Source organism: Argopecten irradians, chromosome 16, assembly GCF_041381155.1.
Source record: "Argopecten irradians isolate NY chromosome 16, Ai_NY, whole genome shotgun sequence".
NCBI classification, from domain to species: Eukaryota; Metazoa; Mollusca; class Bivalvia; order Pectinida; family Pectinidae; genus Argopecten; species Argopecten irradians.
The window spans coordinates 12,608,860-12,625,819 of record NC_091149.1 but is presented as its reverse complement, the minus strand read 5'-3'; the positions used below and the strand labels follow the sequence as shown (position 1 = coordinate 12,625,819).

General features: G+C 34.4%; 1 protein-coding gene across 1 annotated transcript in view; it reads left to right on the top strand.

Moving 5' to 3' along the window:
- LOC138310378 (BMP-binding endothelial regulator protein-like) overlaps positions 1 to 16,960 on the top strand; it is an 84,960-nt gene that overhangs the window by 45,949 nt on the left and 22,051 nt on the right. Inside the window, exon 4 of the mRNA XM_069251576.1 lies at positions 14,746 to 14,836. Within this exon, the coding sequence (XP_069107677.1) occupies positions 14,746 to 14,836 (91 nt within the window). The remainder of the gene's footprint in view (positions 1 to 14,745; positions 14,837 to 16,960) is intronic.

The window sequence follows — 16,960 nt, the reverse complement described above, 5'->3', positions numbered from 1 at the left end:
AACAATAGATAATTCATGATCAGCTGAGTGAGTAATTTCTTAACAATAGCTTAGACAGAAAAGTAAGTCAGGAAAATATTCGAAAATGCATGAAATATATAAAGAAATAATGACAGTGACGAACATGCCCTTAGTCAGCTGAAGCATCACAATGAGCGACATGCAGGGCGTTCAGTATCCAACATCAAGATTTGTTTCTCTGGGCCCTAAGCCAGTCTAAACCTCCCTTGAATCACGCAAAATTGAATAAAATCTCTGTAGAACATTATCAATTGAGTTCCCTACGCCTAGCATGAAGAGTTTAGATTGATCTAACATGAGATGTAAAGTTAACAGGTTTTGAATTAGGACCTACCCCACTCACGATTAAACTTTATGGAATAAATAAATTCTAGGCCTCCTATCTATTTGAATCTAGAAATGAAATTAAACTATTTAAATCTCACCATTCCTGACGATACTTCAAACAAAAATACCCGCGAGCGTCTTGAAATGAATAGAAATCAATTTCAGCGGGATATTTATGAGCATAGAATTGTTATGAACAATCGTATTTAAGAAATTCTCCAACTGTCTGTTTGAACTTCAAGTCACCCTCAATGGTATATAAAACTGTCATTCGCATTATTTAACAAGTTGATATCTAGATACTCAATACGTTTTTTTCGTGCTAAAATGCCTCACAGAATGAAAACACCTTTATTTAAAATACTTATGAGAGATTATACAAATAGATAATTCATACGACGTTCTCTACATTAAATGAACATCGGGTTATAGAAATTCCTAGTGTAGACTCATGGCACTAGATCTGAGGTGTGAAGAAGAGCACAAAAAGTTCGCCCAGGGTTCCAATACATAAAACAAGCACTCATAGCTGTTGTAAAATAAGATAGATTCCCTTTATTGGGAGACGGTTACGTGGTATCGGAGATATATTGAAGAGCTTGCGAATTGTCTTGTCTCTTTCTAACGTTTGACGGACCAGGGGGGTTACTCAGCAGAAAATACGGTCATCTAGTTTTCGTGTGGGCTTAGATAAAGGAATTGTGAAGTTGGTTGGTTGGTAAAATCATCGAAGGGACCAAGAGGTTTGGAGGGAGGCAGAGAAAGGACAAGGAGGAGGGGGAGAAAATGGTTTTACGCGTCATGATAGATCATAAGGGAAACATTGAATATATCAGTCGTGGCTTTAATTATATATTTTTTTAAACTAACATTATTATTGTAATTTAAAAGCCGTTAGTACAAAGCAAATTTCCTGAATTATTTAACATTATTTGTTATTAGACTTTGACTAAGAAATAGTCATGTTTTTACAAAGAAAAAAACCCCAAAAAAACAAACAAAAATAAACAAAGCACTCTTTGTTTCCTGGGTAAATAATTAGAAGTATAGAATAATAATATTGTACTATAAATCCGACTTGTAAAATCATTGTATCGTATTACTGAGTCTGCGATTTGTGCGCAAAATAAAATTGATAAGCACATGATATAAAATGTCCTGTAGATCTGTTTTTGTTTCATAACTATCCTTTGCAATAACTAGGAAACATACAGCATCTTTTCATACACACTTGATAAATATCCTGAGGCCATGATACGTGTACTTTTACAAGAAATTATAATCTTCAATTTTATAACCTTCACTTCGCGTTTCCATTCATAAAAACGCGTTTATGATGCATATTTATTTAACAATTTGTAAAAGGTAGTAAAGCGAAGGATTTATCTACGAAAACATACACGTACTATGAATTTATTTACTACTCATGGCGCTGTGATTCTTATTCTCCGCCATAATCTGCCACTTTAATCTTTTCACAAAAGACTTATGTCTACAGACTAGACGTGTAGTACAAACGCGGAAATACGAACGGGAAAAAATACTGTCAACATGCCTATTTCCAATGATAAGTAACGTGTCCATTCTAAAATTGGGGCCGACCACTGGACCGTAACACGGCACAGTGGGATATGCCGCCCCTAAGGTCGATAAAGATCTACCTATCGCTGGATACCTGGAGATTAGGTGGAGCACGTGAGATAAAGATCATGGTTTACCTGTGTGCCAAAAGGCTAAACTATAATTCGCTAACTCGTCCGAGTTCATCTGTCGCCATCTCCTTACATTCACGACATTCCGGAAACCAGTCAGTTTTTTATTTGTCCGCCAGGTGGCGTCTCGACAATTAGCACACAGGTAGGACACCAGGTGGCGCCAGGGCGATTATCACAGACGTTTTATACGAGAACCAGGGCCCGAATGTCAAAGTTTGGTTAGATTTATCACCCAGATGATTTTTTAATTAGCTCTTTCATCCATATTCAAAATGCTGAAGTTTTAGTTTATTTTTCTACATGTGGACGCGACTTTTTGTATGATTTAATGATTTTTTTCAAAGCAAATTTGTTATAAGGTTTAATGAAATTTGCATCGAACTGTTCCCTGCAATATCTTGCACAAAAATTATTTCGGTAATAACTTATTATACTCTGAATTAGACAACTAAAGCTTTTAAACTTCATTTTGTTTAATGCAATTAATCAACTAAATAAACAATACACGTAAATCGATCGTCTGCATATTTGATGAGAATTTCTTTTATTAATTAAATACGATTTTGTCCCATTTCGCACAGCTTCAATCTAACCAGTCTTTGACACCGGATATAGGTACTTATTATTGTGAACATGCTGCGCATGTCAACGGGTCATTATCAGTTCTCGTAATAGCCCAATTAATGACATAATGTTTTTGAGCTGTAATGAAATTAAGTATAGGTGTAATCACTGCTAATCTGTCTGTATCAATGGTCAAGTGTCCAGCGGCCAGATCGCTTAAATTTTCTGTCAACACTCTGTCCGTCAACTAGACGTGACACGCGCGTACCTGGGATCATTATAATCAATTTCGAACTACTTAGTGTTATCGGATTTCACCTGTAATTTACATCAAGTTCCTAGACGATCGATCTGCTGATAAGACCCAATAATCCAACTGTTGCATAATTGGTTGAAAAAAAAATAACCAATTAGATTATCATTAAAAACTGTCATCTAGTTTACCGATTACAAAATAAACTTGACCTTGAGATAATGTCATATATAGTAAAAGTGGTTACATACAATGTATAATTCAATGATGTACATGTAGTTTATCTACTTGGCGATTAAAAAAATAAAGTATATAAAAAAAACAACCCACAAACACAAAAATATACACATAACTGATTTTCTGTTGTTTTTGCCATAGCGTGATGTATTCTTTTCAGTAAATAACAATTTGAGATATATTGTTATTTCTTTAACTCAGAATTAAAGTGTTCTTTGTATTATTTCTTCCAGATTTGCTCTTGTTTTATTAGCTCTATATCCACAACCATTCGTTTTTATTTTTATCACCAAATCAAACTCAATTTTCAAAGACTTATAAAGCAGCTGACTAGGTACGGACATAGACATAGAAACGACGTCAAAAAGCATTTCCTAAGAAAAAAAATCCCGAAAAAGTAACCAAACATTTAAAAATATATTCCTATTCGGCATTATTGAATATGAAAACTAATAACGCGCATTGTAGAAAAACGTCGAAAAATTAGAGAAATGTGGTACCTCGTAATTACAAGCGTATAGATTTTGCGTTGCTTTCCGGGTGTAAATACCAAGACGGAGATTAATCAGACAGAATTACATACACCTGTTTGTTAGTTCTCTATGAGAAGAGCTTTTCCTCTGAATAATCATTCGTAGAGCAGGAAATAGCGCATGCGCTTTTGTGTGAAGCTATGTGCTCTAACTCGCACAAGCAGAACGTCTCAAATTCTACTTTGGCTGACCCTACCATGTTCGTGAACGTATCAGGTTTTTCACATTTTCTACATGAAATCACAAATTAAATGGCGATTTAAATCACGATGAAGTGTCGCCCGATAATTTGTCAGCGAAGTTACAGAAAGAGCAGAGAGCGATACCGTATCTATCACGTGACCTCACACGGGACTGATTTTTGACGATGACAATGTCGTGTTATTTATTTATACCCCCGCGTGAAGTTAAGGGGGAGAGGGTGTTATACAGAAATCGGGTTGTTTGTCTGTCTGTGTGATAAAATTTGGTACACATAATCCTGACATAAAAAGGAGTTAAGAAAATTATATAGGGTTCTGTAAAGTCTCCTATTAATGGAGTAGTTAATAAATTTGTGCAGCGGGGGTATTAGTTGTTCACTTTGGCAACAGTTCTAGTTTTATCAAATTAGATTACCTTTGGTGTACTGTTTGAATCTCGGATCAGATTCGTCTTTTATAGATATTGATATTTCTTCAATTCCTTTGAATTCCTTGAGTTCTTTCCTTTAGATGGAGTTGAGTTGACTACATTGTAGGTCCTGACCTCTACCGAAGCGTCGAAGCAATCATATATTGTACATATTAAAAATCAACAAATTGACATTGTATAATGCTAAGCCAGCAAACAAACTAATAGAAGAGCAACTTAAAATTAGTGGTCAAAGTGTCTGTCTATCGAATGAGAACCCTTCATTTATAGTCCGTGGGGACGTGTGTCTACTTTCCTTGGATCCTTCAGACAAATGGGGCAATATTAAGGAAACCTTCGACCTATTTGATTGATGCTTTGGATGACTTTTTGGTCGATCCTTATTTGGATTATTGAGTCTCCTTATTTGGATAATTGAGTCTCCTTATTTGGACTATTGAGTCTCCTTATTTGGACTATTGAGTCGATCCTTATTTGGTTGAGTCGATCCTTATTTTTGACTATCGAGTCTCCTTATTTGGACTATTATGTCTCCTTATTTGGACTATTGAATCGATCCATATTTGGAATATCGGGCCAATCTTTAGAGATAACTGTTTACCCGTGGATTGTTTGGTGTTTAGAATGACATGGTTTCCTCGCCTGGAATTTGTCCTTTTGGATCTAATAAGACTTCATTAAAGCAGGAGACCAGAATTCGATATGCTTTAATTCGATCTCAGTTACAAGATTTCCGCTACGATCTTGTAACTCCCAGACATAGCTCGCCGTAAACATAAATCGTGTGTGTCGTACCACCTGTATACGATACGGCAAGCGGAAATGCATTTTAAGTTTTAATTCGAGTTAGAAATTCCACTCTGGTCACGTGGTCAATGTAATTAGGTCACCAGGTTGATTATGCCAACCTTTATTCTGTCAAAGGTAATTAGTACACCTTTGTTGATTATTTTTTACCTGCATTTTTTCTTTCTTTTCGTGCACACCTGTTTAGAATGATAAATGACCGTATTAAATTTTAAGGCACACGTGCACCACTTGCTGTATTACGTCAACGGAATTTTGCTTTAAAGCACATGGAACAGTTCATTTTAAGACCAGGGAAAGAAAACTGTTAATTTCTACTAAAGTCATGGGCATATATCAATGAAACCACGCGACAAATACTTGCTATATTTTAAGACTCTTAATAATTTTGTTTGAAAGTTTATCTGTTTTATGAAATAAAATGAAAATTAGCACGATACAGACATCCAATGAAACTCACAATGAAAACGTAAGCACAACCCAAGCACGAGTGTAAGACGGTCTTTCTTGTAAATTTTAAGAAAAATATGCCATATGAGTGTTTTCATTACTTAGCAATCAAAACAAACCTATCAAAGAATTATTCGAATTGATTGATTTTAATGGCAATGTTTATCTAAATTTCAACTTATTTTTTTATTACAAAAATGAATGCTTAACTATAAGTAATGGATTGAACGTTAAACTCATTGACTAAAAAGGTTTGTTGTTTAGTAAAATAATGTTACACCAAAAGCAATGTAATTTAGGTAAACCCTCTTTTTCTATCTTCGAAATTATATAGAAACAAGTTGTTTAGTTACAGTATAGAAAAAAAATTGTTGTTAGTAAAAAAAAACATAAATAGAAATCATAAACAAACAGTCAATATATATATACATATATAAATAAGTTAGATACAAATCCTTGAAGTTCAATAACACCAATGGATTTGTTCCGGAAAGTTGGTTTCAGATGGGATCTAAAATTAAACCGACCTTGATGTATTTCTAATTGTTTATAAACATAGGCATATAGCATGTTCGACTTTAACTACACATACACTTAAAAACTAGACTAGCATGATCACAACGCATCAAAAACAGTAATATAATTGTACACGCCTACATACTGGTTAAGATAATTAACATTCTGTGACTGTTTTCAGAAACAATACGTAGCTATGATTTATGAACATTTCGCACCAACGATTTCGCTATGTAATGCTTCCCCGCAGTTTTTAACCTTAGACTACAAAACAAACAGTGATGTTCCTTGATAGCGCGCGCTCGCGTGACAAAAAGTGATGATAATCAAAGTATACATAATTACATAACCTCGTTAGAGTCGGACCAGTCGTAAACATGTCTATGACTTGGCAATATTTGCTCATGTCGTTATAAACGCAGAACACTGTCTGCAGGACACTTTATAGACATTGTCAATATAATTCACACGGTCATCAAATCGTTATAAAAATTATATTCTCTGTTTAACAGTAAAAATATTCTATTTATAACGCGTTATCATGATACAAGCCACGTAATTAAAACTTGTCAGGCACAATTAAGGTTATCAGTGTACATTATGTATTTATAGAATTTATTGGTTTAATAGAGCCGTTCAAGTAATTTGTCAGATTTCTTTTTATTTTAAGACATCTAATAATATAAGAAATTATAACATGGATGATGAATGAGGATAGAGAGGAATTGGAGGGGTAATATTGCGACGGAGGGGGTTATATCGTGACGGAGGGGGGCAAGATTGCGCCATCCGGGAATACGGACAATTTAAAAACAAAATCGTGCTCATTACTATATAGAACGTTATATAGAAAACATGTGAATGAATAATGGTATGATTTTGCGGCGAATTTTTATCACAATAAGCTAAAATTATATTTGCGATACCTCAAGGTACGAGGATCAGTAAATTAAACGATATTGTTATACCTGTTATAATATACAAAATACAACAGGTGAAAATATGTAAGATTATTTAACAAACAAAATGATCCGGTCGCGATAAAATGTATTTATACATATTCCCATGCACAAGTTTTCTTCATTGAAAATTTGAGTTTGTGTTCTATATCCTCCACAATAGCAGTACTGATGATTCGATTCTCTTTAAAGATATAAGTGCATTAGAGGTACTTCATTGTGACCTTCAGGTGACCTTGTCCATGTTTCCTTAAGATCATAGTCTTCACGTGTAGGTCAGAGCGACTGAACATAACGGTATAACATCGCCAAGTGAAAGCTGAAATAGCGAAAATGGTTTCTAATTTGGACCAATTATCTGGAGTAAGGCCTGAATCGTTTGATCTGTCGTCGATGTGGACGGCCAATGGTATGCACCAAAATTACCGGCGATGTAAACCAAATTTTCCCATCATTTTCCCGAAGCGTCTTTAACATCTTAAATGATTTTATTCAATTACTTAAAGTAACGCTGAGGCCATGGGAATGTCTAAAAGATTGTTTTTTTCTAAGTCAGGGATTTTGTATCTTCTTGCTGTAATTTGTGATGGGCCATGCATAATTGATAATATAGTCCTGGACGCTGTTACTTTATCGAACAACTACTTAAAATTTATTTAAACCAATATTGATAAAATGTTTATTTCAAAATGCATTTTCAATATGATAGGACTTTTTTTCTCAATAAGCAATGTTTTTGTCTGCTGAATTATAATTAAACTGTTACTGCTGTTCAATTACTTCATTTGAAAAAAATTGCACGAAATTTTTACCCAAACATAATATGATCTTAAATAGATGTGCTTGAATCGTAGTTGGGTTAAAATTCATGTATTTGCTTTTCAAATGAAGGAATTCAGCTGGAGTAATATTTTAACTTCAATTTAGCAGAGAAAAATTCTTATTGAGAAAAATGTTTCCTGTCTTGTCATCTTAAATATGTCTAGTCTTTTGCGGCATGCTTCAGAGATAAAACACTATAAAAAGGGCAAGAGTTCCACTATACAAGAAGACACAACACGACATACCGCAGTCTCCCAAAACACACACCCGCACTTCATAAACGCAACAAATGTAGCAAACATGAGAGGCCGTCCTTACCTGACCCTGGCTGTTGATAGGACGTTGATGAATCAATCAACCAACAAATAAATTAATAATTAATTAGACAGTGTCACTTTTTTTCAAAGTCTGCGAATTATCTATTTTCTTCACGTAATTGTGTCAAACCTACAAAAATATACAGTGTTTGTGAAATCAAACGCGAAAAGTCTGTACAATATTATGATACCAAATCAGCGATATCGTATTTTACGAAATCCAAAGTGTATATTTCTTATATAAGCAACAATGAATAAAACTTCTCCCCATTGAAAGCCTCAAGGTCTATGTACTTTTCAGTAGGTTGTAGTTTTCGTATGATATCACTTGTAAACCTACCGATGGTGACTCTCATCTTAATATAAAGCTTAAAAATGTTTTTTCCCATATTTGCAATGATAAACAAAATTATGTTTCTTTTAGCGACAAAGATATGTACACATGTCGATTTCACCGAATTTTAAAACAACTAACTTTCATCGAATGGAGTGTAACGCCTAAAGCAGAAGCTGATGATGACTATGTGTACTTTTAAATTTCAAAATCGTAGACAACTCTTGATGTCATTTGTAAGAAATGATATTACTGATATTTTACCTATTTCTGTAAAAGTACACAATGACTTGTCACAGCCAGTGACGAAATATGATCGATACTGAATGAATAAGAGACTTGATATTTGCTCTGTCAAAAAAGCTTCGTTAATTTAGCGATCAAAGAAGAATGCATTGATTTGATTTTGTGTTAAGATTCACATCAGCGAATACATGGTAGAATATATTCGTTATGTAGTCAATGCGCATTTGCAAAACACGAAATTATGATGTGTGATGTGCCAGTCTAAGTTTGGAATTCAGTATCGGATCGTTGTTGAAAACAACTTTGGTAGAACAAAAATACGGTAGTGTAGGAGGTGCTGCGCGATGGGCAAACGGTTTACACTTATTTCATTGTGGTTGAACATATTTCTCCAGTTCAATTTTTTGGATTGAATGATCTGCTTAATAATCTAGCACAAATATCTGAAAGGATATGAAATAATTGTAGTCACAGCTATTTAGAGTCAAGAAAGGCTCCAGTTTTCGACGGTTCTCCTGACATTTGACATGCACTATCCATAATATCCATGGTACAGGTCCTGCATCAGTTTGATTTAAATTACCCGGATGTACCAGACAACAGACAACCCGGCCTCGGTTCATGGACATGAGGATGTATTTCTTGCAGACGAGGATGATCGCGTTGTCGCGTCCGCTAATGATCGCGATACATCAACCGGTGTCAATTTCTCGTCTGATTACAATGGTTCCAGGGCATACCGAACATGTTATTGGAGCAATTGTCAAAGGGTCAATAGGTCAAACGTCATTTTCATGAACCGATCGTTATGGGGTTAGAAGTCAACTGTATAGTATATGGTTTTCACTAGGAAAGAAAACTGTCTGCTAGATTTCATCCATACTGAATGATCAGTGATTATTTTAAAAAATCAACTATTTTTTTTTAATTTTTAATCGTTTGTATGCAAAACCTTTTTTTCTTTTGAGGAATTCATGCAGTTTGCATTTTTTTTTTCAAAATTCCACAAAAGTATACAAATTCTGCTTGATTTTGTTATCAATGTAAAAATACTTCATTATTTTTTTAATTTATATCCTTGCTTACATGACAATTATAATTGATTATTTTTCCAAAGGAATCGTTCTATTAAGCGTATCATAAGCCTTGGTGCATATGATTTACGGTAATTAAATGTTTTGCAATAGTACTGGTAACGTTAATCTATTTATAAATGATATATTTTAATCGTGACTCGTCATAATGCAATGTTGATAATACACATAAACGTAATTAACTGGAATAAGTTCACTGTAAATTAAGCTTGTCTGTTTTATGTCATTATTTTATATGGAAATATCTATTCTGAATGGAAACTCTCAAAAGCCTAATTGTAAGATACGGATAGATATTTTAAGTCTAAATAATAGGTTTCCATACAATGGTACAGACTTAGATCAAGGACGTATATGAGTACATTATGTATCTCACTTATAAATTCTTGCTTAGATTTATGTTTTATGTCAATGGCATTATTAACTAATAAGAACTATCTTTAGACTAAATGAGGTTAGGGATATGGTAACGACCGCACGCAAATAGAATATTTCAAAAATAGCTTATATATTTATATATAATTTTGCGTAATATATTTGTATATTATATTAATAGATATGCTATAATTATGTATCAACATCCTACTGCCAGTTCGGAAAAATATCTAGTTCTAGAATTTTCTATGCAAATAGCTAAATGGGAATGGAATTAAACGCAATCACAGTGAATGTATCCGGCGAATATCATTTTTTTGTATAAATGGAACTTTAATTTGAAACTGAATTCCACGATTTAAAAGCTTTTAAAGTAATCGCATTTTAATCTGTCTGATAAAAGGAAATATTTTATTTGCTATTTTTTTTCTTCTTTAATCCCAATCTCATCCATGTTATCTCAAATCATAGATATATTAGTAGGTGCAAATGTGGTGTTAATGGTATCATAAAAGAATCAAACTATTAGAGTATTCAAAATGTGTCTTTTTCTTCGGTTCATGCGCCTATAGTTAGTATTTGTCTTTGACTGTGTTCCACTATCTGCCGGCGATACATCATCAGACATGCTAATTTTATACCGACTAATCTGGCGGTAGTTTACGTTTGAAATAGGATCGTGTTTATTACTTTAGGTCTACACAACAAAAGATAGTATATTCAAGTTTATTGCCGCAGTTTCGAATAAACAAATGATAATAGATGAGAGTTTATAGCCGCATTTTCGTACTAATTACTTGGCATAAAAACAGACGCAATCGCATTGTCGGCTTAAGATTATACAAACACGTATGCTTTGCTGCCAATCTAGGTACCGTAAATCAACTACAAGACACACCCACACTAATTCTGTAAGGACGTTTAAAATGAAGTCACAGCTTGTTTTACATCGATTCAGAAGTTGATGGCTTTGTTGTTTTATTACGAATTTGATATTTTCCTGACCGTGTGCCACATCTTGGCAGCTTGGCCTCCTAGAATGACCTAATCTTATACAACCCAATGTATAAATCATTATTAAAACGCAAGGTAAAGTATAGATTTCGTAACAATGGCTCCAACATCAGCATGTGTTTGCTCCAAAGAGCGACCGAGAAAACACTTCCCTGTCTGTCGACATTAAATCTCTGAAGTAGATGATGTATCAAATATCTTTAATGTAAAATATTTATAACCTAGTTTGTATATTTTGAATGTCAAATTAAATCTGAATGGGAGTTTTTAACGGATATAATACGGTAATTGGATTAGCATGGCGCGTGCGAACACACAGTGACGATCAATGTTGGAATGCGGTGATCATGGTTAAATATTTATCTTCGATAAAACTCTAAGTTCATTTCATACACAAAGATAAACCGCTAGAGAGGCTTGTTTATTTAAAGCCCTCCTCAACAGGCTTGGTCACTCTGCAGTTATTAACATTCATGTGTATCAAACAAATATCCCTCTTATATAAAGGAAAGAAAACTCATATAAAACATATTGTTAGCAAATCAGATTGTGTACGACTGATGCATTTGTATGATCTAAGCGACCACATGATAGGATGAATGTTTAACTGGAGCATGAAAGGACGTAACTGGTCGTTGTGTTAAGCTAACCATGACTGTGTTTATTTGCTCCTTATTGCAGTCAAACGTGGATAGATGACAAGAGTTCAGGAGAAAGTTTACATTAGGAAATGATAGGCTTGTCTACGTACACCGACCCTCGTCGGCTCTGTTAATTTTACGACAAGTTTAAAATTGACAGGTCAATTTTAATTTAACACTTCTTTGATCGATGTATTGCTTACAAATACTTGTAATCATGTTATACACTACATATGTTAAATTTTAATCTTTATTGTGTTAATCATGTTTTCATCCATAAAAAATCAGAAGTGAAAACAAGAATAAAAGGAGAAGGTTCGAATTAATTTAAGGTCTGGATTTGTGCAGTTAGTATTAATTCTACCTGCATTTTCTTCTTTTGTTACAATTTGAGATATAAGCTATAGTCACGCTTCGCTTCTTTCTAAGAGTCAGCTGGTAGAATTACTGACATCATATTTCGAGGCAAATGGAATCAATGAAAATTGCTTTCTATAATTACAATGGTTAGATATATCATTTAAATATGACTAAACCGGTATGTTCATTTCCGGTTTGTTTCCGGGAGCGACACCGATAACAGACACGCGTACACATTTTCTGCATTCTACTAGTAATAATTTTGTGTTCATAGTATAGTTATCTTCGTATTTCGAATACAGTGTATCTGCAGGAAACCTGGATAAAATTGCCCCTAGGGATGCCCCGATCTTACTATATTCAGCAAAGTGGACGATCTGAAGGAATGCAGACGGACGGTTCTTTGTCCCAAGTTGATTCATAAATCTTACACGAGACTGACTCTAATTAGAAAGATGTTCACTGAACACATGTTTTACCCCGCTTATCTTATCGCTATAGAATTCCAACGTTGGCAATCTAGTCATAAAAATACTTAACCGTATATATCATATCTACTTCTGTGACCTTTATGGGTTTGATGGTACAAATTGAGGGAGGAGCACCTGTTAGCTAAAGTGTGTGTCCGAAATATAGTAGAAATCCATCTTAATATGAGGGTGGGGACATACCTGTATACTGTCACACATGTCTACCCCCGTCCCTCCATGTGGACTCGTACGGGTTACAGATATCGAAAGTTTCCATTAGTTTCATGATGAGCGAAAATGGAAAATAATATACAATCATAGCATTTTGATGAGGTTGATGCATGTTTTTATTGACCAAAGAAAAAATATCGACCGGGGATGAGGATCCAAATGATCATACAAATTCTGTTTAATAACGACCCACTATGTAATAACTCACCATTTTGATATTTCTGTATTCTTAACATAGCTGCAAAGCCAAGAAAGATAAAACATTGCACATATACAGTTATGATGAACATTTGAAAGCTTTTATTACGGTTCATATTTTTTCCGTAATAATCCTTAAAACACAAATTCACAACTCTAAGAACTGATTATATACATATCATAATGAGACCAAGCTACCAGGTCAGAGAATGAGGAATTTTAAATACCTGCTTGTAAGGTAAAGTTATTTCAACGTCATCAAATGTAGGCCTGAATACATAAAATCAGTGCTCGGCATTAGACTCCGGATTTTTTAGATGCACGATTTCTCCGTTAGACGTTCCAGACGACATAATTTATTCACATAGTGCAGACATTCTATGATGTATAAGGACGTTTTGGATAAGATACAAACCCAGTAACTTGTGTATGTCGTGACCACATGTTTAAGCTTTGTTAGCTAAGCCCGTCTGAAATTATTTACGTCAAAATTCTTTTCACGGAAAGAATAAATAGAATTAAACTCGTAGCATCATTGGATTCAAAATGGACGCCATATTCCCAACACTTTAATTTTTCAAGATGTTGCTTTTGATAATTCGGAAAACTTTTTTTTAATTTTTTTTTTCGTGAACTTGTGATGAAGCTTACCTTGACTGTATGTGGAAGTGTATCTTTGTGCTGATATTCTCGTCATTACGACTAGCCACACCCTAAAGCAAACCAGGACGGCCAGTCTTTATAATCTACCCCGGTCATTAGAGTGTTTGTTTGTCAAATATTCACAAAATGTGACGATCGCCTGTCTACTCGTACATTTGAGTATGTCTGGGACTCGAGGGATCATACACATCACGTCCCCATACGCAACTTTGATTATATCCTGTGGCATATATACGGCAGCAAGTTATTGCAACATCTGTTTTACCTTACTCCACATTTCAGCAGAAGATGAATTGCATTTTCTTCCCACTTTTTGGAATGAACTGCAGTTTGCAATAGAAACGAAAATTACAATAAAAAAACCCAAAAAATTCAAATTCACTGTTTTCAAGATTGCCCAGTCCTAATGCCGATAATTCATCCGTTTTTTTTTTTTTTTTTTTTTTTTTTTTTTCGGTTTTTTTCTTCTAAAAGGTACTTACTTAAATTGCACGGTGTTTATGTCAAGCGGTCGTCCTACCATTCTTCTATGATCGGACGTGCTGTTATCTCCTGTCCGTTTGTATATGTGTCGTCTGTCTGCCTTTTGGAAAGACCACATCCAACTTTCTCGTCTTCTCTTGCAATATCAGATATTGTATTCAAGTCCTCTTTCTAATCAACATATCCTCCTTCACAAACAAAGCCTTCGTTAGAGTATTTTCGTAATATCTCATGTTTAATTAAGTCTTCTGATTTCTTATGAAAAAAATGGCGAATTGCTACCGTCGACCTGCTAATATGGTTCTGGTGATGGTGATAATGTGAGACGAATTTCGTAATTTGTGTTCATATGTTATTGATAATACCTATGTATATTCCATATATGTTGATAAGTGCTTTTAATTTTTTATTCTGTACTTGCTTCGAGAATTGGAATGATTTTCAAAATATGGAAAATAAAATCTACTTTTGTATTGTTGCAGGCTGGCGTAGCCACAAGAACGACTACGAAATGTTACGCGCCATGTGCAAATCCAGTTCCCGTTCCTGGGAAGTGCTGTCCCGTGTGTCAAAGTAAGTTTGAATATGTCAATTGTATTTCCTGCTTTTTGGTTGACTTTAGTCTGGATAAATTAAGTTTGATCTGTTGGTATTTTCGTCTTGTCGATATTTTCAAATGATGCACTTTTGAAATAGATTAGATACGAATGTTTGAAAAATAATCTAAAACTACTGCACCAACAACAACAAAAATAAAAAAGGAAAATGCGAATTCAAGTCTTATTCATTTGCATTGAATTTGTTTTGAAAGGATCCGGTCTGTTCTCCTTTTTTTGTCTACTATACAATGGGCGCCCGATAATCCGGACGCTGATAGTCCTGAAAACTCTCGGTCCGGACGGAAATGTTAGAAAATGATAACCGTAACATTACATATTTTCTATGAACACAAAAATCTGTACTCCGGATAATTCGCAATCCGGAAGGTTTAGGCTGGAATTGAAGGTGTCCGGATTAACGCGGGTTCATTGTACTTGACATTTGGCTCGTGGTACTGATACTAAAGAATGTGACTACGCCATACAACTGTTGTATCTCTCAAAGTCACCTAAGTGATGTTACTGACTTATTGAATTAGTGATTTAGGACGACAAAAACTAGAAATAGGCCAGCAGAAACCTGTTTGACCAACCACACGCATACGTGTCCACTAATATGATTACAGTATGCAGATTTTGTAGCGATATCAGAACAGCTTTTGAATACACTATGATGTTTACAGATGTAATTTACTCTAAACACCGTTCTCAGTTTCTTACTGTGTTAAATAGGATAAGCACAAATATTTGTTGGAGACAATAGCTAATAGAGTAAACACACGAGGACTGCTGTAAATATTTATAAATAAATCCGTAATTAATCCTGATCCTCGTCGACCAGACACGGACTGTTCTGGCATGGAGAGACAAAACCTTTGTCGCTTTTAAGCAACATATTTCTTCCTTCAAAAGGCATCACTTGTGTCGTGAAACGACGTTTATTACACTTCGACTAATGGGCGTGGAATACATTACATAAAGGTTGCATATAATTGATAATTCCTTCCTGTTTTCCTTTCATAATATTGTATCCTTATGCACATTTCTATACATATTTATGTTTCGATATCTGTGATGAAGATGTATTCATGTACAATCTGTAACGGTGTTTGTAAGTTATTGACTTACAATGTATAAACGACTGACCCTTGATGTGTGAGAAATAGATAGCTTTCGTTATCGGTAAAACAAAATAATGTACGGATCCCCGCAATTTTGATAAAAAAAGAAACTTGCTCTGAATTTTAACAGTTGTTTTAAGCCTAGTGATAGTCCCGTCCACGTCTCATAACTTTTCACCCTTGTCACCACTAACGAGTCCTCCCACGACGGCGGTAAACATATCACAAATTCACAACACATCATAATCATCTGTTAAATGTAATTTACCATTTAAGGCCATGACCACTTATACACAGCCAATTTCTTCATGTGATTTTTTTCGAGTGAAATTAACATAAAATTCACGTGAAATTTTGTTTCATGCTATTTTTACTTAAAATTCACACCAGAAAATATTGAGTATGTAAAAACAGGTTTAGTGTTTGAAATGAATGTGAGCCTATTATGATTTCAACTGTTGCAATGTAACACTGCCTTATCCCACTTCTAAACGTCTGTTTGTTAAGCGTTTCCATTTCCTGTTTAATAGCTCATCTTGTCTGTCTGACTCTTTGAAATTGATTGATGCGTGTTCTAATTTAATGCCTAAATGATGGAGTTTGTTCAATATGAATTGATCATGTGTTCGTAGATTATTACTGGTGTATTCTCATGTCAGTTATTTTAAGACCCGATTGCATGAACCTAACGTATACTGTAAATTGTGCAAACAGAGACATGTTTGCATTAATGATATGGTGCAATGTCTGCGGGATGATGCTCGAAGGATGGTTTCGTTACTGTAAACTAATTTCTTTTCGTGGTAGTTAAATTCGTCGGGCAATAAGAAATCCCGAAAATAAATTGTCTCAAATGATTTTTTTGCGTAACAACGCAAAATTAAGCAGCCATGGAAATAAGTTATTAGGTTATAATACTAGAAAGATTTTTTAAAGATTATTCGTTTTAATGGTCATCTTACCGTAAAGCCGGTTAT